Source organism: Oreochromis niloticus, linkage group LG8 (assembly GCF_001858045.2).
Source record: "Oreochromis niloticus isolate F11D_XX linkage group LG8, O_niloticus_UMD_NMBU, whole genome shotgun sequence".
Lineage (NCBI taxonomy): Eukaryota > Metazoa > Chordata > Actinopteri > Cichliformes > Cichlidae > Oreochromis > Oreochromis niloticus.
In genome coordinates this window covers 4853784-4878463 of record NC_031973.2, presented here as the reverse complement: position 1 = coordinate 4878463, position 24680 = coordinate 4853784, and the positions used below count along the sequence as shown (strand labels likewise).

Genomic DNA, 24680 nt, shown 5'->3' with positions numbered 1-24680 from the left:
CATTAGTCTGATCTCAAATTTATCTGTGACCAAAATCTCTGAGTTATGTTTTTAGCACTAGAAAGATGTCTGGTAAGAATATACAACCAATCAAAGTTAGATGGACAGACATTGTGATTTAATCAATATTCCAGCTGTAAGTGAGACAGTTGCTTTATGAGGCTTTCACCTGGTTCCAGAACTAAAACATGACATAAACCCAGTCAGGTCCAGCTGTGGCTGTGTGACCGATCTTATTCTACCAGCCGTTCTTTGGACCACACATGAAGGGTGGTTTTCTTTATTTTTTGTTTTTTGTTTTTGTGTATGTCACTGGGCCAGACCTAATCTGCTTGGTGAGTAAGCGGAGGACACTCAGATTCCTCAGCTGCAGAATTAAAACATTAATTTGAATCTTGTGCATTGGAGTGGAACTGGGACCAAAATGGCAACTCCCCCAAGAGCCCCAAATGTGTATTTTGTGATCAGTTGATTTCAATAACACCTGAACCACTGTGAAAAGATGGGTTTGCATAGACTGTTAATAAAAGATGGCAACTGGCTAGATTTTTCAGCCATTTCTCCCAAGAGATGTGTTAATAGAGGCAAAAAACAGTACATTTTAGCTGATAACAGGATAATCAGCTCCTTCTGCACACCACCGATGGAGCTAATACCATAATGTAAGATAAAAAGTACATCAACATAAAATCTACTCATTATGCAAAAGAATCACCTGTTTTAGTGCTATATTATATTAATGGGTCATTCATACTCATATATTAACATGTAGGCTGCCTTTTAATACTGTAGCTGGTCAAGGTGGAGCAAATTTTTATACATTATAGTAGTTTAACTGGTGCTTAACAAAGCACTCTATTTTATAAGGACATTTTTTGAAGTATCACACATTGTACAGAAACATTCAACTAATGCACACTAATAAAGCACTCAAGTACGGCACTTTACGTTCCACGCAATGATGTTCACACATGCAGTAAACCTTTCAAAACACTTTTATTTTTATCTCCTATGCTTCTCAAAGTGAGAAGCTCACAAACAACATTTCCTTGGTGAGTTATAACAAGGCAGTGACACATGTAGCTCACTGTATGTATAGCATAAAATGAACATCGCCTTATCTGCACCAGTCTAAAAAACACTGAGACGGATCAGATCAGACCTCTACATGTAAAAAGATTCGTATGAGCTGGCTCAAGTCTCTAAAACACGACAGCATACAACAGCATTAAATATAGCCATTCCCTTCATTCACATTGATTAAAAACAAAAAGAGAGAAATGACCATGAGCTCAAGGACAGGAAAAAATGCTGACCTACCTTATATATTAACCCTTCATTTAATACTCTAACCATAATATAAATGAAAGCAGGCCGTAATATCTCATGCTTTATTTACATTCAGAAATGAGGCTGTGATGTACAAGTGCACGCTGAAGAGACAGTTTGAGCTGCACATATCCTACGTCTGTGAACACGGTGCAACACTTTGACTTGAGTATCACGCAGGCGTCATCAAGGGGAACCAGCCATTTCTATGCTAACCAGTGCCATGGAGGACCAGCTGCTGCTCTGTGATGTATGTGAGTGGTGAGAACACATGGAGAGAGGCCGCGGGAAGGGGATAACTTTGAGATACAGTGAAGACTCTAAACTGCTTTAAATCTGTACTGCATATAAAGCCACAGACGATTAAGTGACTGCTCTCGCTGTTGTTGGTTTGGCTTTGGCACTTTATGAATCGCACTTCAGTGCAGCTCTTTATATCCCCCAAACAGTCAGTTAATAATAAATGGTGAAACTGATCTGGCCACAGAGTTTGCAATGGTATGGAGGCTATGTGCACCGATAATTGCATTAATGATAGCAGAACACAGCAGCTGTTAAAGGAGTTCGATCTCAGTAAGCTAACATTAAGCTAACATGCGAGGTCAAAGCTGGCCTAGGACACTCTTGTGAAAAAGATTCTGAATCTTATGAGTTTAAGATTCACAACTAACCAGTTGCAGCATATAGCCGCCCCTCCCTAAGCCTCTTCTCCCTGTAAGTTTCTTCCTGTTAAAAAGGAGTTTTTCCTTCCCATGTTTGTCAGTTTTTCCTTTCCACTGTTGTTGTGATTTGGTACTATATAACTAACACTGAATCAAACTGAGTTTTATTCTTATTTACCTTTCAACTAATATACTCTTTTGAATGTCAGCACTGTTTTTGTTGATTTAATGAAAGGCTGCCCGGGTTAAGGCATCAGATGAGGCATGCAGCTGATATGTTGCTTGATTAAGGGTTAATTTTGGTTTAAATCTGGTGCCAGAACCAGTTTAGGATCAGTTGGGTGACAGCCCAGGGCCCTGCTGCTCTAACAGCTCAAATCATGTTGTCATTTATATTTGAAAATATAAATGTTTTGGCATCGAGTCTGTGGAGCCCTAAAACTTGAAAAAGATGATATTTATTGTTATCTTGTGCAGACAGCAGTGCTGGATTACCAAAATTAGGCCGAATGGGCCACTGGCCCAAGGGTCCCCAAACCCACTTGCTCACAAGCGTTTCATTATTATACTCATATATTGGAGAATTTGCACCATTAAGAGGGTAATCTGGCCTTTAAGCACAAAATGGAGAGCTTCTGATTGAATTTCTGATCAACCATTTGAGGGCATATCATAAAATATTAGCATAAAGGTACGAAAAAGCTATTGAAAACTCTTCCCTCTAAAACCCAAAGAGATTTCCAAAGCAGAAAATCCTCACATTTAAAAAGTTAATTTCCTTCAGCTCTCCTGTTATTTGAGCTTAGACATCAGAGGCAGCAGTTGACAGAGAAAACAGAAATTTGTATACATTTCTATAAAAACAGCACAAAATTCATGTGCAGTTTGGCTTGTTATGAGACGCGTACGATGTCAACACAGAGGAACTAAAATGACTGAAATTCACACACAAAAAACATTTACTTTTAGGGTAACATAGATAACAGTTTCTTGTGTATGCAATAACAAGAGATGTAGGTTTTCAAGATAAAATCTGACAAGTGTTTTCATATTTTATCTGTGTAGACCTATTATGCTTTTCCTTATTTACTGTTATTTATATTCTGTTTGAATGATGGATGCTCATATCAAACATGGCCATTATTTGTATAAATCAACCAAATCCAAAGTGGCTGCTGATACTCTTAACTCTGTGATTCCTAATGTGGTGATCAAAGCACAGAAGCCCCGCCCACCTGCTGGGGGGGTAAAGTGTTATGACGGGCAACCAATAAGGAGGAAGGTATCCTCTGTCTAAAACCGTTTTATTTTCAGACAGAGGATGCCTTCCACCCGAAGGACCCAGTATCAGCTAAACCAGGATTATTTTTGAGCTCTGGATCATGCAAAGCTACGCTAGTTAAGTCTAAGACTGAAGATATATAGCTGTAAATGAGCAGAATAGGTCAGTGTTAAGGTACTCATTGTAAGTCTGGCTGCTTATTGACAGTTTGGCCACATAACAGACAGCAAACACTACAAATAACACACAAGTATAAAGTCTGTAAAGTTACACGAAATGTACAGGAGGTCAGTTATGGCAACAATATACACATAAAACCTTTTAATACCACCAGCGAGCGCGAAGGTGCAGACAAGAGAAGCAGGCAATGAGCTTCAAATGAAATAAGCTGCTGAGAATTGGGCATGTCTTTAAACTGCTTCTTCTGTCTGACAAAAAGCCCCAAAAGCAAGTAAAAGTATCACATAAGACAAAGAAAAGACATAAAGGCCGATGACTTCTGGGGAGGATGCTGCCTTAAAATGACTCACATGACAGTCAATAACCAAAAATTCTAGGTAGATTCAGCTCTACGCTGCAGGCATCTACATGATTAAGAGACTTACACCGTGACACGCTTAAGCCTGAATATTCAATCATCTGTTCTAGAAACTGTACAGCTTTAAACAACACATTTGGCGCTGGATAAAAGTCAGATGGTCTGGAAGGCTCTCTGCAGCCTTTCACGTAAGCACACACTCCCAACACACACTCAGACTTGACATCCGTAGTTACAATACAAACAGGTCCTATCTCATTTAGCCCTGCAATACCCGCCCCCACCCACCTGCTCGGGCGAGCGGGTGACGCCGTGCATATTCACTGAAGGTGCAGCAGGTGTGATTATGGCTGAAAGAACATAGGTGAATGCTGACAGCTCTCCCTGCTGGTTGGACGCTGGCACTGCAGCTGCTCAAGGTGTCGTTTTAAAGCCTGAGTAATAAATGGCTGTGCATTAATAATGTTATGAAGTGTATATGGCTACCAAACATTATGTGGTTCCATAATTAGATCAGTCCGCCCGCACACAAACACACAATCACACTCACTCCTGAATAAGGAGTTTCTTTGTCTTCTTCTTTTTTACATTCTGTCTTCATTCTTTTTTCCATGCATCTTTTACAACAGTATCAGCCCTGATCCAGTTTAAATCATGGCATTAGCTCATGGCAAACAATGAGACATTATAAGAGAGAGAAGCTGTGGCACTCAGAGTCCCGGGAGAGATATGAGCCAATCGTTTTGTTGCATCACACATATTAACGGTAAAGTTTTGCTGCTGTTTCAGCTGTATCCTGGCAGGAGGTTTCTCTTCTATTTAATGTAGAAAAATGTGTGAGTACTTGCAGTGCTATTCAGTGCTCTGGTAGGATAACCAAAGACTTTTTTTGTTTTCACACTTTTGGATTGAGCCCTTTTGAAGGCAAGTGTAAAGTCGCCAAACTTTTAAAGCATTTTTTCAAAATCAGATTTGACTAAATATCCAGTTTTTATGTCTCTGTGACGCAATAATTAAATTTAAAGCCCTTTATCCTTTCATTTAGATTATAGAGCTGATCTGGGGGAGTTATTCCACTTTCTGTTAATACTCTTGTAGAGAAATTGGATGCGATTCAGGAAGGAATGCAGAAGGGGGCACTCTTGAGAAAGTCCTTAATGAATTAGAGGTAATATTAATATTTACACTTGCTTCTAGACAAAGGAAGAAAAAAAACATACACTTCTTTTAGTTTTTGGAAATACAGTACAGATAATATGTCTGCAAATAAAATATGCTTCCAATTTATTTTTCCAGAAAGACTAAAACTGTCAATTAACTGCTGACATTTTGCTAACGCATGCTGATTGGTGGGACGAGGATTCACCACACTCACGCCGCAGTCGCTCTAATCTGACGGCACCCGTTTTCCAAAAACAAAACCAAAAAACCAAAAACTAGACAGTAGAAGCGTAGTTAAACCTGCAGCTCGTTGTGGTGGTTAAAGGTGACTGTTACCTGCAGGCTTCCTGTCTGAAATCAAATTCATAGATTCCATAAAGTGACTCAGGGTAGTTTTACATCTCTAATAAAAAATAATAATAAGATAAAAATTGTAAAAAACTGAACTTAACCTCTTCTTTAAAAAACATAACAATAACAAATGCTAACACCACTGTTTTGGCCTCCATAGATCCCCAATCATCATGGATTATCTCACAAGTGCCCCTATGAAACAGGAAGTGCAGAGACTATGAGTTCAAGTATTTAAAAGATCTTTGGATCTGCAAAATTTCACTGGTGTTGTGGCAAGTTTATCTACTCTTCATCGTAGAAAAGAGGAGAGTACTTTTCTTGGCTTATGGTGTTGACAGCATAAGTCTATGGTGGGTTAAACAGAGATGTTAACAGTGTTGGGTAGAAATACCAAAACCTAATATTTTGACCAGTTTCTTTAAAAGTCCAGTTGCGTCCCAGAGACCACTAGATCAGCTGCCTAATTCATTTTAGTTGGGGGGATTAATTAAACTGCCCAAGGCGGGGGGGGGGGGGGGGGGGGGGTGTTACCAAGCTGGCTGCTGACTGTCAAAGAACCTCGAGCATGATCTGTCTTTGGAGTAGTTCCCACTGGAGCTGAAATCCTCACAAGAATTTTCTTTTTACACTAAAATCCTGCAAAAAAACTCACCCTTACTAATCTTTGATAGACTTATTTTGATAATATTCATAAAGTTTGTAAGAAAAAATAAAGTAATGTGATTACCAAGTAGCAATTTCCAAACTTGTGTGTGTGTATACCTAATGCAGCTTCTCATGAGTGTGCTGAATATATTGTAAATATACTGTCATATATCCTACAATATATGGTGCGTTATATACAACATATCCTGGATGTTTACAAAGAGATAATTCATACACTTGACATACACATGAAGTTCAACACCAACAAATGACTGTAAAATACTGTAAAAATATCGAAAAACAAAGAACATTCAGGGTCTGTCCAGTGAGTCAGGTTTATAAGTACAGATGAAGATTACACGTGTTGGGTATGGCACCGGCATGAGGAGAGCGACTGAACGAACCTGCTCCCCACCCCTCACCGAGAGCAGTTTCTCCGCTCTCAGATTTTTGCCTTCAAAGTAGTAAAAAGCCCTAAAAGAAGCAGTGCTGGATGCAGGCATGCGGATCACTGCAGAAAACAACATTCGGCCAAGAAAGAGAACATAAGCACATCACAGGACAGAAGCAAAAAGCAAGAGATGTTCGAGTTCAAGTAGAGCAAAAAAAAAGACCTCTTTCTCTTTGTGTCATGCAGTGTTTTGCTGCATATCAGGAGGACTGTGAACTTCTGCTGACGTCGTCGCCTCGAGTTGGCCGTCAGCTGGCTAGAGAAAGGAGGAAAGACGAGCTGCACGCAGCGGCACCATCTCGTCACGTCGCATACTGCAGCCACACACTTATTTAACTGGAAACCACCTTCAGCGAAACATACAGGAGCTAAACGCTGGAATTTACGGCTCCTGTGTGGAATGTGAACACACCGTGGTGGGAAAAAAAAGGAGCTGGAATGTAATGGCTCCGTAGACCTGGTGATGTTTCCTAAGTTTTTTGTTTTTTTAAACTATTATTACAGCGCTTCACCTCAAGAGCGGCGGCAGAAATTCAACAGAAATCAAATCGTCAGTCGTCTGTAATGTGATGACAATTCAAAGTGTGTGTAAACATGTTTGGTCCCAAAAAACGGAGTGAAAGGTCAAGAAAAAAAGGTGTGAGAACGCGGCCGGAGGTGCCTTGAAAGAACAAAAGGGGAAGAAAAAAGGAAAGGATGCTGGATGTAGGTCCCTGTGCGCTGCCCCGTCCGATCCGTAAGCAGCCTCTCTGTCTCACAGTCTGCTGCGGCACCCAGCGTACGTTCTCAAAGACACCTCGTCTGCAGATCCGTGACCTCCCAGCGCTCCCTCCCACCTCCTGCACTAGCCTCTCTGCCAGTCACAGGATCTGCACCTCCTCGGTTAGATGAGAAGATTGGGGTGCCGGGTAGGGCGTCGTGTTTTGGGGGAAGGCGTGGGGTAGACCCTCACTCCTGTTCCCCCCTTCAAGCAGAGCTCCAAACAAAACCTCTGCAGGGAGACAGCCTGCCGCTGGCAGTGCAACGCCGTGCCGCTCCCGGCGCCCCGCCCCGTCTCACTTCTTGACGGCCTGTCGGTAGCTGTGTCTCTGGCCTTCCTGCCGCTGCTTGCTGCTGCAGCCGCTGGCTTTGCTGCTGTTGCCACCGTCCCTGGTGCTGCTGGCCAGGCTGGCCTGGCTGCTGTCCTGCAGCGTGGGGCTGGAGTGAGCCCTCTGCAGCCCGTTGTCCTCCAGAAGCTGAGACTCAAATACAGACAGGTCTTCCTCGCCGCTTCGGATTTTAGCTCGCAGCAACATGACATAGGTCCCGTACCGTGTTTTCTATGAAAAATGAAAAGAAAAAAATGCTTAAATTTAAGGCGAGACAGTTTCATGTAAATACTCGATTCCTCATCCGTGAATCCAGCTCACCTCAAAGTCCAGGTACTCATCTCGCTGGCGGTATTCTTCCAGCTCGCGTCCTTTCACCTTGCGGTCAGGTGGATAAGAGCGCAGCTCAGCCAGTTCAGTGGAGATGGCTCTGAATCGAGCTTCATGGGATCTGACCTGCTCCTCCTGAAAGCACAGAGTAACAACCCAGATTATGAGAGGAAAAACTTAAAACCTTGACCCAGAGGTATAACTGATTTCCTGTTGGAGCAATTTACTGGGATGGTTTGGGTCTACTTGTATTTAAGCCGCCTGTCAGACTCATTAAAGTTAGGATACCTCAGACAGCTTCGACATCGTCCCCGGCAGGAGTGGCCGGCTGAACTTCTTCTGCGAGCCGATGGCTGCTGGAAAGGGAGGAGATGAGAACATGGCGGCCACTGTGTTGATCCGTGTGATCCAAGACTGCATCTGCTCCGCGTTCCTGAGATGGTTAACACAGACACACACAGACACACACAGACACACACACACAGACACACACAGACACACACACACGATTAATTACAAACAAGTCTTAAACTCCAAAACACATACAGTACAAATGCTTCTCCTCTGCGATGCCGCTCACATCTGCTCATGGCTGGTTTACAACATCAAAGGGATAATTATCAGAGAAAGCAGCGCTGCTGTTAACAAAGAAATGATTTTGGAGCCAATTAACAGATGAGAGAGAAAAAAGTCCTGTTTTACATTAACAGGCCCATTAAGAGCCTGAGTAATATCAGATCGAATCAGACAGCATCGCTTAAATCATCGGGGAGAGACGGGAGGAGAGAGAGACGAGGAGAGGAGAAAGGCGCAGAGAGGGGTACAGTATCTGGGACAAATGCAAGCTGCAACTGGAGCACAGAGCCGGTCCTCCTGGGGGCTGAAACATGTGGCCAATCATGTGCCACTTCCTGGATCCTGCTAAGACACACACACACAGACACACACCTTCACCTTCACCGCGCATCCTCTTCATGTATCACTAATCTGTAAGCACATGAGTGCTGCTGAGGGTGGACATTCAGCTGTGATCAGCAGCACCATATGGCCAGAAATATGTGGACACCATAGCATTGTGAACCAAAACAGCCTCTACTCATGCCATTGGTTCAATAACCCCAAATCCTGGCTTTGGTTTTGTAGGACTGTTGGATTTTACTGATTAATTTTAAAGTGCATCTGGGTCAGAGCAGAAATGTTGACTCCTTATAAGCCAGTGCACAGCCTTATTCTTCAGGTGGATCTTTCTGTCTGTTCCAAAAGTAAGGCTGGGCAAGGTTGTAATCAGGGCTCCCCGGCTTTAAAAGGACCTACCTGAGGAGCAAAGGCTTGAAGAATGATTTGCCTCATAAAACACACCTTTACAGACTTCTATTTTATGTGATACTGCATTTGAGTTTCCTTTTAATCATGTTTTATAGTCTTTTTTTACCATTTATGTATTGTTTTCAATTGGCACTTGCATTTATCTTCACTGTGCAGAGTGTGTGACACCTCTCGCACCATGGTAGCTGGAATAGACTCCAGAAATACACATGTAAGTTCATGACTTTATGCAGTTCAGATTTCCACGTGACACGAAGTGAAACAGAACAAAGGCCGAAAGCAAGTTCAGGCATGCAGCTTGAGCTGTGCTGTGTCACATACCAAACCTCCTCCCCCCTCTGGAATATATGCGCAGCTCTTTGCTTGCATCGCTTCCTGCAGATTCAACCCCTCCACCACCCCAGCATCCATCAGTATCTGTTCATGTGGGCTCATGTAGTTAAAAACAGGGGTGTCCACATACTTTTGACTGTTCAGTTTAACATGGCCAGAGACTGCAAGTCAGCACTAAGAGAAGAGTGGAATAAAACATGGGTGTTTCTTATTTCTTCTTTTTTTTAGCTCTCTGAATTTTCTGCTGTGCTGCAGATGTTGCACAGCTGTCCACGCTGCTCAGCGTGGGAGCTGTAAATCGTACAGTGTGTGCGTTTGTTCAAGCTCAGCGAGAAGAGCATAAAGAGACTCACGGTGCTTGGAAGAGATACACCCTCCAGTCCGCCGTCCGCAGGTAAAACACGTTGGGTCTCTTGCTGTAGTCTGAAGCTTTCATTGCCAGAGAGTGATGAATGGACACAGCGTTCTTCAGGTCCTCATCAGAGAGCTGCTTATCGGGCCTGTACTCCCCCTGGAACGACAGGTATAAAGAAGAATGGTGTGTTGCGCTGCTAAGGCTCATTAAAGATGCTGACTATGATCATATTTTATTGGTGGGTGACGCTTATACACATTTACATGAAGCAACTGATATTGCTCTGAATGTGAGCTCTGTAGGCGTCTCTCATCAGGTTTTTGTTTATTTTGAATTTTAGTCTAGTTTCAATTAGTTTCTTGTTTCTTGTTATTTGTCACAGTTATGCAGAGATCAGTGCATCCTAAGGCAGGTTGTATTGACCTTATTATTATTATTATTAATACTTAAAATAGGTATTTCCTACATATTTTTATTTTATTATGGTTAGTTTTGAATGAATACACAATCACCATTCAATTTAGTTTTGATTTTCTGTAAAGGTCTAGTTTTCTTTTCTTCTCTTTTTTTTAATTTCTGGCAAACAAAATGTGTTTTAACTTTTAGTTTTCATTTCTTAAGTTTAGTTTTAGTTAATTATTAAAACATTGTTCCACAGTAAGAATAAAAATATAAAATATATATTTGATACCTTATCTGAGTTGAAGATCTTTTGGTTTCATGACAGAAGTATACGTTTATATTTAGGGAGAACAAAGCTGTGGACATAAACTTCTCAAGTCTTCTCAAATTATTTTTAATTTGATAAAAAGTTTTTTTTGTTTTTTTTTTACCTCAGTTAACTTTAAAGGTTTGAGTTTTGACAGTTCTCATATCTAAACTGAAGCACTAGTGGAAGATTTTTTACCACGACAAAGTCTGAAACAATTGAATGTAACGTAAAAATATCCAAATTAATTATTTTGATTCGAATGCCTACGTCTACAAATCACACGGTAATCAATAACCAAAATATATTGAAGTATCACGTTTTCCATTAAGTTTTTATTTGATAAACCTGATCTGGCAAAGGTTTATTAGATGTTATTGTATTTACTTATGCTCACATTCACCCCTACAGCCAACATATAACCACCAGTTAGCCTAACATCCATGTTTCTGGACTCCAGAGTACAGGGAGAACATACAAACTCCATACCTGGCTGCTGGATTTGAACCTGAAATCTTCTTTCTGTGGGTTTGAACCACTGCACCGCCCTGGCCCTAAACATGCTAATGGATATTTTTCCTCCACATCACATATGTGACATTTTTGTTTGTAATAAAAAGTAAATAATTCAGCAATTTTAGTTCTATAACAATGTAATGAAAACATAATTAATAGCTCTGCATAGCATAATTAGTCACATATTAAATTAAAAAAAGTGTTTGATTACAAGTTTATGTTATTGTCTAAAAAAAATAAGAAACATGGTTTTGAATAGCTCTATAAAGCATTATTATCACTTTGACCTTCAAATTAATCTATTGATCTTGAAGGAGAGGTCAAAGGTCATTGTAAATCCTTACACAGGACTTGTGTTGACAACATACACCACAAGAATCATGAGCCTTGAATTAACCTTGAAGACCTTGGTGAAAAAACCTCAGTAAAAATAAAGTTCAGTTAGTATTTTAGAGAGCGGAGCCACAGCATCCCTACAGGCACATTTTTCTCTGCATTCAGGGGGAATTTGGAGCAGCAGTGGCCTGTTATGTTGGCAGAGGTTACCCAGGCCCACCGCCGCTCCGTATGGGTCCTCTGCACGGTGCCAAGGCCCGGCCTGCACGAGGACATTATGTCACAGCAACATGTATTCGTGTAAACAGGAAGTAGGCACCAAAACGTGACTCTAAAGGACAGATTGCTTCTTGAGCTGTCAGTGCAAAGCTGCTGGTTTTTTCATTGCTGATATTTTGCTTAAATTAATCAATAAATTATCTTAAGAGATCGTTTGCAGGCAGGCAGGTAACATTTGGTGCAGAACTTTTTTGTTGTTGTTTGGTTTCCAAAGAGACATTCACCGCAGGGATAAAGAACCGCCTTCTGTTAAAAATCTGCTGCTGGCATGAAAGTAAGACAGGATGTTTATGGAGATGCAGTCAACCGTTTTTTAAAAGGTTGAATAATGAATATCAAACAGTGGCTGTTGCAAATTGTTTCTCACTCAGCCCTTTAGATTTTATTTATTTATTTATTTTTTATAACTAAACATGTGTCTACTGTGAGAAACTTACTTTTTGCAGGTAGAGGATTAGCCCTTTAAGGATGGCATAGAAAGTCTTCCACCCTCTCTTCCCTCTCGGTGCTGCGAGGAGCAGAAAACATTAAATGTTAATTACAGACTTTCAGTCATGGATACAAACTTACATCATACTCTTAGCTTTGCAGCACTAAGTCAGAGGTGCATCCAGGAAACCTTCAATCAAAACTGCACATGTAACCCAGTGTCCTCTGTCCCCAGACAGTCCACACATTAGGGTATAATCTGGACCACTTATGGCACTTTATTTCTAGCACTGGCCAACGTTGTTTGGGCTAGGTGTGGCCTAAAGGTCACGAGGTGGGCTCGACTCGAATTACAGGAACTTTTGGGGAGAGCTGACACACCTAACATCCGACCCTTATACTGTGAACACACAGCACAGAAAACTGCCAGGCTGGGGCACACTTGTTGCTATCTGTTGTAGTGGCTGGCCGCATAATTAAATCCAACACACAGTTCCCTGCCAGAACATCACAGTTATCAGTCTCACATTCATCTGGTCTATTACTGACATATTTGAAAATCTTGCCTGTGCCACTTTCATAAACATCTTTACAACTACGTGCTACAAAGTGCTTCATGCAACGCGCCTCATTCACACCCATTCATGCAAGCCCATTTTTCCATGCCTTTTCTTACTTAGTGATTTCTATCTAACATTCACACACATGCTCGGAGAGCATCCACCAGGGGTTATTATCTCGCTCAAGGATATTTGGCACGCAGAATGGAGCAGCCTGGGACTGAACCACAGCTCCAGCCACCACACATTCCCCACACTTATCTGAAAGTAATGCACTCTAATCACTAGTCTGTGATTTCCCTCAACTAAATCTGGTGTATAATTTATATATTATATTGTATTTTTGGTGTTTTTGACTGTAGTGAGAGGCCCCAGTCCTAACTCATCTCATATGGATTTGATTTGTGTTTTGAGGGCCCACCCATATTTGATTTGACTTATTTATCTAGTTTTAAATATTTTTAACCTTTATTCAACCAGAAAGTGATTGACCGAGTGTTCGTGGCTGATATAGGTCGCATTAAGCTAGCATATATTTATTAAATAGTGGGAGTAAGCAGAGATCCAGGAGAAAACCCAGGTAAACATAAAAGCCTCCTGCTGAAGGTGCAAACTGCTGATATGTTGACATGTTTTAAGTGCCTAGACCTAACCAATATCAGGTGCCTTCAACACAATTTAGAGAAGTTGATAAGGATGCAGGTGGACACATGCACAACCTGCCGGATCACCGACAACTGTGATCTGACAAACATCTGCATCACCTGCAGAAATTCTCAGACTCTGTGGGGTGTGTCAACAGTGGTGAGGAGGCTGGAAACTGGTGAACTCCACTGGTTTCGAGTGGTGTTGTAATAACAACCTCCTCCTGAAACGTAGCCTATATTAAAGAGATACACCTCCAAAAATCTGTCACTAAGATCTGCCAGATCCCTGCACTGGAAATGTAGCAGACTCTACTTCTTGAGGAAACTTAGGTGTTTTAATGTATGCAGTAAATTGTCATCAAATTGAGTGTTTTCAGCAGCAGGCTCATTCAACTGCTCTGCAATAAGGAATAATATAAATAAAGACTCGTGTCTGTCCAGGGGGAGGACGCTTGCACTGGACGAAGAACACCCTAATTCTCATGTTCACACTCTTCCCTACAGGGAGAGCCTAAACCTAACCAACTGGTTTTGGAGTGAAAACCTAACTAATGTGGAACCTGATGCATTAAAGCACCAGCGCCAAAGACTAGCAGCAAAGTACATGCTTTTGGGGGAAATCGCACTTAAACGGGGGTCAATATTGGTTACTTTTTATGCATATATATTCATAAAAACAAACAAATCCACCTGATGAATAACACATAGTTAACCTGTGAATGTGTGCAAATGATTTCATCTGATTGTGACTCATTAATGAAGCAAATAAGGGAGGTCTTTGCTTTCTGTATTTCCTCAGATCATTTCAGTGTTTTAAATTCAAATACCAGCCTAAATGTTGTTGAATAATAAAGCTTATTTTAAAGACATTTGAGTGACTAATGTGACATTTAATGCTGGTTGTTTTTCTTGGAATTAAAGCATTAAAATCCCAAATCCTCAGCATGTGTTAGTCTCTGTGCTGTTGCAGAAAAACCATCTCGCTTTGGAGTACAAACACTCCACACAGGATGTGCTCTACATGACATGACCTACAGTTTCACTTATGATCCTCTGGGCAGCAGCCAAATGTTTCAAAACATCGTCTAAATCTGAACTTTGTAGCTCGTACTTCTCTTCCCGTCTGAGTCGGCGTGGACTTTGCGAACCAGGAATCCGTTCTTGTACAGCAGCATTCCCGTGGGCTGCAACCCATCCGACAGGGGCTTCCCGCTGCTGCCCACCCTCTTCATCGATCTGGAGGTGTTGGAGTCACACAGGCTGTCCCCGAGCTCCGAAAACGACTTCCGCAGCTCTTCCTCATCCCTACGAGGAGGAAAAAAAAAAAAAAAAAAAGAGTTCAGACTCCATGGTGATCAACACTTATGTGTCATGTCTCATTACCATCGCGAATAAACACATCATCATGCATCCTGTCCATTTGCCTCACACTCAGCACAGGACATGAGGTCCGGAGATTTCACACACGTACACATGAGTAATATCGCTGTCCGCTGCTGGTGTCTTGGCACAGCTTCTGCTCTTCAAGACATTTACAAAGCATCATCTCACTGGGGGAAACCAGAGCGAACAAAGTTTTCTTCAAAGCTTTAATTGTGTGTTTTCCTCTCGCCTTTCTCGCTGTGCTCTTGTTCTCCTCAGAACAGAAGTCCACTCTCCTTGATCAAAAAATACCACAGGAAAAGAGTGACACCATCCATCTTGCTCCTGCTTTGAGGTGAAAAACAGGGGCATCTTTACCCAGAGGGACAGCTGCTCTCAGAGATGCCGACACATCACACAGAGGATGCTAAAAAACGCTGAAGCTTTAAAGCTTCCTCAAAAAGCTAAGAAAGCATAAACTCTTATTCTGTTTTTAAAATCTAAAAATCTCATCAAGCTGCTAAGTCATTAACATGCAAGATTGAGCACCAAAGATTTTCTTACACTTAATCTCTAAAAGACTGCATCTTTGTTCTTCAGTTTTTGCTGTTTAGTATTATTCATATAATCCTATTGTTTGGCTGAAAACATCCTTAAATAGCATTTTTTTCAAACTGTTAAAAATAAATTTTAATGCAAAATATTCAAAAAATAATTATGTTAAGAAACTGCTATATGAGTCTGAGAACAACTTTTCTGTTACTGTTACTAAAAATAAAATTCCAATTGTATGATTGTTATTACTGCTCTTCTTCTTCAATGAACTGTATGTAAAAGATGGCCATAGTGGTGTCACTCACTGACGTCAGCAACTTCAAGTCTCAGCATCAGCATTTTATCTGCTGCCAAGCTGACGTTGGAGCTAATTAGCTTGCTTTTCAAATTGCATCCATGAACTGTACAACAAAGAGGGAAATATCTGGTATTTTAGTCACAGACTAAAAAACAAATACATGTATTCACTCATTAAAATGAGAATACAGACTTCTTGGAGTGATCTCTGCCACACAGCAGCCATATTTCTTGTTAGATAACTGCTAAAAAATTGTTAGATATGTCAGGTTTTCTCTTTCATCCTTCCCTCGTGTCCCTTTGCATGTTTTTCTCCCTCCTCTCGCTGCACAGATCAGCTGTTTTCCTACTCAGTCACACATAACTTTCCTCTAAGATCGCGGGCTGTTCGTTACTCTTTGCACTCCTTCTCACCCACAACCCCTTTCCAATTAGTTTTCTTTCCTTTTTTTCTGCTTCTGCACCCTCTATCATTACGCAATCATTATTTCATCTGCACGGCACGCTCACGCTCACGCAGATACGCACTACAGCCTCACAGTGCACACAGACACATAGGACTCACACACAGAGGTGTGCACACACTCGATCATATAAGTTCATGTGCACACATGTGATCAGACAACACCAAGCACCACTCGGATCTATGTATTTGCACTTTTATGGAAACTCTCACCACTCACTTTTTTACACCCAATGGATGTGTGTTTTTTTTCATTCATACGCAGCGCTCAACATTAGCCACACACACACAACTATGGGCACACTAAGGTTTATCACTTAGAATGTGCATGGAGCTGGCTCCAAAATACAGGCAGATATTGTTTTACTACAAGAGACTCATAGACTTGTCACAGCTACAGAGGAACTTAAAACACCTGAGTTTTCTAATGTGTTCTCAGGTTGCTATAGACCTAGGCACAGGGGAGGAGCAATTTTAATACATAAAACTGCTCATTTTACAATACCCAACACAGTTATAGATCCAGAGGGTAGATTTCTAATAGTTACATCATTTATAGGTAGCAAAAAGTTCTGTACTGTCAGTGTATTTGGCCCAAATGTTCATGACCCCTCGTTCTTCCACGATTTTTTTTAGTGCACTCTCTGAACACCAAGGTTGCTCACTTGTTCTCAGGGGCGACCTCAATTTTGGACTAAATGAATAAATGGACAGCAGGAACTCGGCACTGTTGGCAGTCCACAAATATAATTAAACAGTACGTGTGCGATTACAGACTTTGAGCTGCATGGCGTTTCCCTCAACCGTAAGGAAAATACTTTCTATTTTCTACTCTCATCTTGATTATTTCTTAGTCAGCAGCTCACTGCTGAGAGACACTTCAGGCACTGAGATAAACCCTATAGCTGTCAGAGATCATGCTCCTGTGTCTTTAATTCAAATAAATAAAAAGGTCATTCCACCAAGTAAAAACTGGAGATTTAAAGATGAAGGTTTTATTAAATACTTTTAAAAAGAGTGGGCTTTATATTTAGACTGCCTGGATCATCAGCATCTGTTCTCTGGGAAGCAGGGAAAGCTGTAATGAGAGGTAAAATAATTTCATTCACATCATAAAAAAAGAAAAGAGAAAACAAATATATTCAGGAATCAAAAGAAATCATCAAATCCTTAGAAGAAGCATACGTGTTGTCCCAGAAACAGGAAGTGCTGAGCAAAATACATAAAAAACTAGACTTAAATGATATTTCTAGCTAACCAGTTAAAACTAAAGAAAGATTAAATAAAGAGTTAAACTGGGTCTGGGAAAACAGTATATGTGTCATGTTCCTGGGTTGTTTGACCCAGGGTTTTGAGCTTTCTTATATTTTGATATTCATTGTTTATGTTTAAGTCTTAGTTATCTTAAGCTCGTTTCTATTTTGCCTAGGTTGCTCTGTTATAGATCATTGTTTATTAGATTCCCCCTGTGTTTAAGTCTCCCTCACCTTTCGTGTGTCGTCAAGGTCGTGTTGCCATGTCTGCGTCCCGTTATGTTTTCTGTTTTATTTTGAAGAGGTCTGGTCACCCATGTTCATTGTGTTTAGTTTCACTTCCCCTGTGGCGTCATTATGTTCATTCCAGTCAGCTGCTTCCCTGTGTGTTTCCACTTCCCCTGATCACCTCCTGTGTATATTTAGTGTTTGTGTTTTCATTCATTCCTTTTCTGGTCGTCTGCTATGGTCATGTCATGTTTCTGGGTTTTTCATGTATCCATGCCAGATGTTCACGTTAAGGTTTTTTCCATGTTTAATCTTAGTTCACCCAGTCTAGGTTATTGTTTAGTTTCGTCTTTGCCCTTTTAGTTTTGTATTGTTTAACCAGCCTTAAATAAACAGTTCGTCCTTAGTTAAATCAAAGTTTCGTTTTGCGTGTCTGCACTTGGGTCCTCCTCCTCACTCCACACAGTCAGCTTCAGCCAGACTGTTACAATATGACCCTGAAACAATAAATAACACTTTCAGGGACCTTTACAAAACTTTATATTCACCAGAGATAAACCCATCTAAAAACCAAATTGATCACTTTCTTGATAACATAACGCTTCTGAAATGATCAAATCAAACACTAGCACTGGATTCACCGCTGACATCAGGTGAACTCCAGGAAGCCCTGAAAAGTATGCCCAATAATAAGACTCCAGGTGCAGATGGATTTCTAGCAAAAGTCTACTCTGGACAATTCTGGCAGCAGTATTTCACAGAATGTCGCAGGAAATCAAGGAAAATGGCGGACTACCACCAAATATGAATTCTGCCAACACTAGTCTCCTGCTAAAACCAGGCAAAGACCCTGTATTTCCCACCAGCTATCGCCCAAACCCTTTATTAACACTGACCTTAAACGAGTCTGGACAGCTCTCTCAAAGAGATTAGAGACATAACCCCCCTCATAATACATCCTGACCAAACTGGTTTCATAAAAGGTAGGCACTTATCAACAAGTACACCTAGATTACTTAATTTGATAGACTATTCATGTAGTAAAAACACTACAATATTGTCTCTAGATGCAGAAAAAGGATTTGATAGTTTACTAGAAATTTTATGTGCAACTTTACACAAATTTGGTTTTGGAAACTCTTTCATGAACTGGTTAAAAATATTATACAGTTCCCCAAAAGCATGTGTCAGGACAAATGACCAAACATCCTCCAGCTTCTGTTTCCAAAGGGGCACCAGGCAGGGATGCCCACTCTCCCCTTCACTGTTTGCAATTATCTTATCAAAGCACTGGCAGCAGCAGTCAGACAGGTTATAGTGATTAAGGTTTATTTCTGCTGTAAATTTGGGCCCTTTAACACTGGAGTCTATAGAGACTGACTTCCTACAGGAGCCAGCCTTAACTGCAGTTTTTGGTGCTACCAGCCTCGTTTGTCAGACATGGATTTTGCTGCTTGACCTTCTATTGCTGTTACTACTATTTGATCCTTTTCAGTTAGAGGTTTGGTCCATATTACTCTAGTCCACATTACTATATGTTAATTGTTGCCAAGGATGGAAGCAAAGGGTCTCTTGCTTCTTGCTGCCCTACAGAACTCACTGAAGTCCATTGGGGTATACACATACTCATAGAACTGGGGTTACAAAAATAACAACAACTTTTCTAGCGGCACTTTTATGCAGAACATTTTCCCATGGCTGTCATTCCCAAATGGACAGCTTATAATGCCTTAAGCACACATTTTAATTGGAACCGTCTTCCATATAATGACCTGTCTTTTCAGTTAACTGCTCATGTGATTACTTTAATGAAGATATTACAAATAATTTTCATCCTAACCTTTAGAAACACCTCAAACATCGACCAAATTTATTGTAAAACTGGAAGCACCATGTTGTCTCAGAGTGTTATATCAAACACCAGGCTTACTCCACCTTTTATTAAAATGAGTTTATGGGCTGGGAGTGTTTCTGGTGGATCTGAAGTTTTGGTGCAGGGTGCACATCGCTCATTAGGAACAGGCCTTGAGGAGCCATCTCTGTAAATGAGAAACCTGAGAAGCTGCTGAGTCGTCGACTGCAGCTTCATTTCTTTCTAACTACCCTCATGTGAAATGTGTTTCTGAGCATTAAACTTCCCAGAAATAAAAGAGTCTCAGTCTGATTAACAACTGAACTCTTCACCCAAAAAGATCATGTCTGTTTACTACCCACCAACCTTTTTAAAATATGTTATTTGGTTTTCTTTAACTGTTTTAAGACATCTTTCTGTTTCATTTTTATTGTTTAATCTACTTTTGTCATGTATACCTCTTTTCTTTTAAACATATTGTATTTATATTTGTATTTACTTTTGTTTCAGTTAAACAAATAGTATATAGTCTATATCATCCTTCCTATATTTTTTTTTAAATTTTTTATTCAAAAAGGGCTAGAAGTTATCCAAATAAAATACTTTTAAATATGTAATTCAACCTTTTTTTTTTTAAACAAAAACAATAATTTTATTTTCTTTTTTAAAATATTTTTAGATACACATTCATTTTTACTTTGAACAGATTTCCTACAGTTTGCTTCTCGTCTTGTGTGTCTAATACAATTTATTTTGATTTTTCCTTTTTTTTAATTCCTCATTTGACAGGTTATAATATTTTTTGCCAGTATGAAAAAAACTCAAACTTTTTATGATCATATTCACTTTTGTTGTTGTTGTTTTTTTGTTTATCGTTGTTCATTACAGACGATTACAATTACAATTTTCTAAATATTCAGTTTGTAAACAAACCCAACAATGAACGTTGCTACAGCAGCGATAATCCCATTCTCCTCTAAATAATCCTTGACAATGCACTGCATGCATCTTTTGGTGTTTTTAAGTGGATTTGTCACATTAAAGAGATGATAGATGCTTTAGGCTGCAGCAGTGAGCCTCTCTGCATCCACCCAGCAAGGTAATATGGCAATTCCACTTGTTACCTCACCAGGCGGCACCCATGCAAAAGTTCAGCCTGAAAATAGAAAATGGCTGTGTGCCGAACCCCCCCGAGACCACGCTATGAGTAACCAACAGTACATAACAGCAGTTAACCCCATGCAGGAGCTGGTGAGAGAACGAGAGGCAGAGACAGAGCCAATGAGCATGTAGCCTGTTGCCTGGTAACTGCTGGCCTGCCTGAATCCGTCTCCACACAGAGACAAAGTGGAGAGGAGATGGATGGAGAGAGAGAGAGGTGGAGGGGGGTGGATGAGTGGAGGAGAAAGATAGAGGAGTGACAGAGACGGAGGGGGGAGAAAAGACAAAGCTGATCGTTCTCAGATGGCAGAACATTTAACATGAGTGAGAAAGGAGGTGAGGAGAGAAAGAAGAGAGGAGAGGAAAAGATGAAAGGAAAAAAGGGAGACAAAGTATAGGGGTGAGGGCAGAGATGAAAGGAAAGAAACACAACAGAAGGTAAAAGGATGACAAGAAGAGGAATTCTGGCGAAGAATGGAAAATTTAAGGAAACAAAGAAAATATATGAAAGCAAATATAGTAATAAGAGTGAAGGGAAAAGAAGTCCAGGAGAGGAGGTGAGGAACAGAGAGGGTAAGAAAAAGGAAATACAGCTGTACTGTAGTTAAGAAGGAAAATACAACAGAGGGCAGCAAAGGAAGGACAAAAGAAGGGCAACATGAAAGATGAATGAATGAAGACAGAAACAAAAACAAAGGGAAAGAACCAAAGACAGAGATGAAGAGATGACAAGAAACGGAACAGGAAAAAGAAAACTGAAGAAAGGGAAATAAATAAAAAACTATAACAAAGGAAAAAGGTCTAAAAAGGAGGAGGAGTCAAAGGTAAAGGGAAGACATGAAATTAGAAAGGGAAGGAAGGAAAAGGAAAGCGATCTGCTGTGTTTCACTGACTGTGAGTCACTGTACCAAAACACTCCAAACACAGTCAAGTGAAAGAGGACAATAATTCATAAAAAAACACTCTTATAGATGGCAAAGCATTTCCTCATTCACACAGGCTTTAAATTACCTGTGCATACCCCCAGACAGTCTTATTTTGAAAGGATGGGACTGACCATAATTGAGTTTTTGTAGCCAACAAAACAACTCTTCATTCTTTTCTACTTGACTTTGACAGACATAAACACATGCAGTCCTTTCTGCAGCGCCCCCGGTGTGTGGATGTCTGCATTTACAGCTTGTTTACATTTTTTTTTAAATACAAAAATTAAGTGGCAGGTATTCCCCACTCCAGATGGGACAAATACATGAAATGAGTTGGAGATAAAACTACTTTTTGCATTTAATAAAAGTGTATTATACTCCCCAATTCACATTCAAGGCCTTTAAAAAGTTTTATTCCACTACCAAAAACTCTTCACTGTCATGCAAGAGAAGCTTTTTTTTAAGTGTATAAAAGGAAAAAGCAGGAGAGACGAGGCTTTCTCAGGTTCTGAGCCTAAACTGTTCGAGTAAACAAGACGCCTGGAATTACAGACATATTTCAGTCAGTATCATGGCATCAAATCTGCCCTCCCGCTGCAGGTGAGCGGTGACGGCTGCAGACAATAATAAGACACGATGATTAGAGCCAGCGAGGAAATAGGAGAACTGGGATTAACAGAATAAAAGGAATAATAGAACAGGAAGGTCTCGTCTCCCTGCCTCACTTCATGTACAGCATGCTTCGTTCTCCCGGCTCATTATATCCTACTATCCTGCCATTCTTTTCTATCCAGGGATCCACTTCTCCCCGTATCTCCGACTTGTTGCGTCTCCCTTTCACAGCACAATGCCCACCGCCTCTCCCTCTGCTCTCCATCCACCCCCGCTCCTGAATGAGGAACCATGTGTATACGTCTGTGTTGTATCTGTGAGCGAGCGAGTGAAGAACATGTGGGTGCATCCAACTGCACCGCTGAGAGTGGCCATGTCCACGTCTCTCTCTGCGGGGGTGTGAAATAACATCCATTGCAAAAGAAAAGAAAAACAGAATAGAGCACAAACACACACCTGTGATGGGACGCTAGATTTCACATATACACAATCGCAGCGAGTGGTTTGTTTTAGAGTGTGAATATCACGCACAGAGAGGTTTTTTTAAAAAAAAATATGGGAGTAAATTAGTAAATCGATACTGGAACAAGCTAAATATAGAAAAGAACTGCAAACTCACAAATCAGCCTGTATAAGAACAAACAGGAACAAGGTTCTGCCCCCAGGGCTCGATCATTACGCTGTGAGCTCAGTAAGCAGCTTTAACAGGTGTCGCTGTAGCTCAGGAGCTCATCTACTTATCGGAAGGTTGGTGGTTCGATACCTGGCTGCTCCGGTCTGCGTGCCAAAGTATCCTTGGGCAAGATACTAAACCCAAGTTGCTCTCTGATGCATCCATCTGAGAGTGAATGTTAGAAAGCACTTAGGTAGAAAAAGCATGAGAAAAGTGCTTATATAAATGAGGCATACTTACAGGTAGAAAAGCACTATATAAGAACCAGTCCATTTATCAACAGCACAGAGATAATTGGATATAATCCTAATTCATACACGCCCACGGCTCATGAGCTAGTTTTATCCTAAAAATGTGTTAGTACAGAAATTCCAAATCTTTCCAGGGATGGCAGGTTGGGAAACTTTGATGTTATTTATGTTATTTTTATTTGTGTTGTTGCGGGTCCAGCCTCAGACTCTCCACAAAAGATGGTCTGATTGTGAAGCTAGTGATGGTGTGCTTTATGGCTGCATTCTTTCTAACGGCCAGCAGGGGGCTCTCAGCTTTGTCAATCAGTGACCTCAGGAAACACTTTCCTGATGAGTTTATGATATTAGTCACTATTTTTAAGAATTAGCAAGTAAAACATGCCTTTACGTTTCTCCTTGTCACACCTGGTTTAAAAAATGCTGACCATGTTTATATGAAAAGGTCATTTCATGCCCGTCTTATGCAGTTGTGGTCACAAGTTCATGATTATGAATGTCATGATAGTTTTGGTCTTTTAATGATTTCTTGGAGTGCTTGTATGGCAGAGTTTAAAAAAAAACAAGAACTGGGGGCACGAGTTTGAATTCATTTTTGATTTTGTCTAATCCACACAGGCTCAAATATACACATCCAGCCCCAGTAACATGTGGCTAAATATCCCCTTAGCAACAGCATTCATGTCCATGATGAGTGGATGTGAACTTCTGTATGTAATGATAGGTCTGTGCAGGAGCACAGAGATTCACAGATGGTGCAGAGGGAGACTGCTGCAAACTTTTAGAAAAGATCCATGAATATTAAGTTTCTTGCTTCGGTTTCTTCTGTTTGCATTCAAGAGTTAGAGAGGCAACTTTTCTTTTATTTTTGAGCAGCGACACTTTTATCATTTAGGACAAGACTGCAGCGACTTGAGCTCACCTTAAGTATAATGCTCGAGTTCCCAAAAATGTAAATAAACACCCAGCCACACAGACCTCAACATCTGCAACACATCTGTTTGGCTCTAATATGTGATGTAAACAGAGTATACTGATTAGAATGAGGGCAATGTCTAAGTGTAAGTAAATGTGATTCTGTCCAGCTTGCTGATTATGCTAATGCAACAGCTAGTATTCCTGTGCAGACATGTGGCTTTTTCTTCATTTTTATAGCAATGCAGACACACCAGCTTACAATGACATGGATTCAGAGCTGTGAAATAAATTAAGATTTGGTTAATTTTAAGTTTAACCGCAGTTTGAAGACTACCAATCAATGAGCCAGGCTCCGAGAAAGATTCCTGAATATTAAGGCGGATGAGTCTTGTCCATAAGTATCAGAGTTCCAAAGCAGATTCCATTGCAGAGATCTCCACCAGCTAAAGCATTAAAAATGAACAACAGACTTCTGTGGGCTGAATCTCTTCATCTGTAACCGGTTTTGTTTGGAGGTGGATTCTCCTTCGCTCTGTGGTGTTTACGTGTCTAAAAATGACATCTCTTCTATCCCCGCGCGGCCTCCTGTGCGGTGGCAGTGTTTAAATAGCTGTCTATATGTCAGCGGAGATGTTTGAACTGGATTGCCTGCCTCTCTGTGGATCTCCTCCGCAGTCTGCTCCTCTGACCACTTTTGTTCGGCTGCTTCGGGAGCGCTGCAGCTGCTATTTTTGGAAAGGTAGTGGGAGGCTGTGGTCGCACCTTTGTACAGGATGCAGGTAAAGAGATGTTGAAATGGAGC

At 40.7% G+C, this 24680-nt stretch overlaps 1 protein-coding gene across 4 annotated transcripts in view; it reads right to left on the bottom strand.

Moving 5' to 3' along the window:
- Positions 1-977: 977 nt before the first annotated feature.
- Positions 978-24680, bottom strand: part of LOC100697881 (PH and SEC7 domain-containing protein 1) — a 96034-nt gene continuing 72331 nt past the window's right edge. For all 4 annotated transcript variants that reach the window (XM_025909663.1, XM_013273465.3, XM_019362322.2 and 1 more), the window contains 6 exons: positions 14442-14635; positions 12132-12202; positions 9853-10010; positions 8129-8273; positions 7832-7975; positions 978-7741 (listed from right to left, as the gene is read on the bottom strand). In XM_025909663.1, the coding sequence (XP_025765448.1) occupies positions 7478-7741; positions 7832-7975; positions 8129-8273; positions 9853-10010; positions 12132-12202; positions 14442-14635 (976 nt within the window). In that variant the 3' untranslated portion in view covers positions 978-7477. The remainder of the gene's footprint in view (positions 7742-7831; positions 7976-8128; positions 8274-9852; positions 10011-12131; positions 12203-14441; positions 14636-24680) is intronic.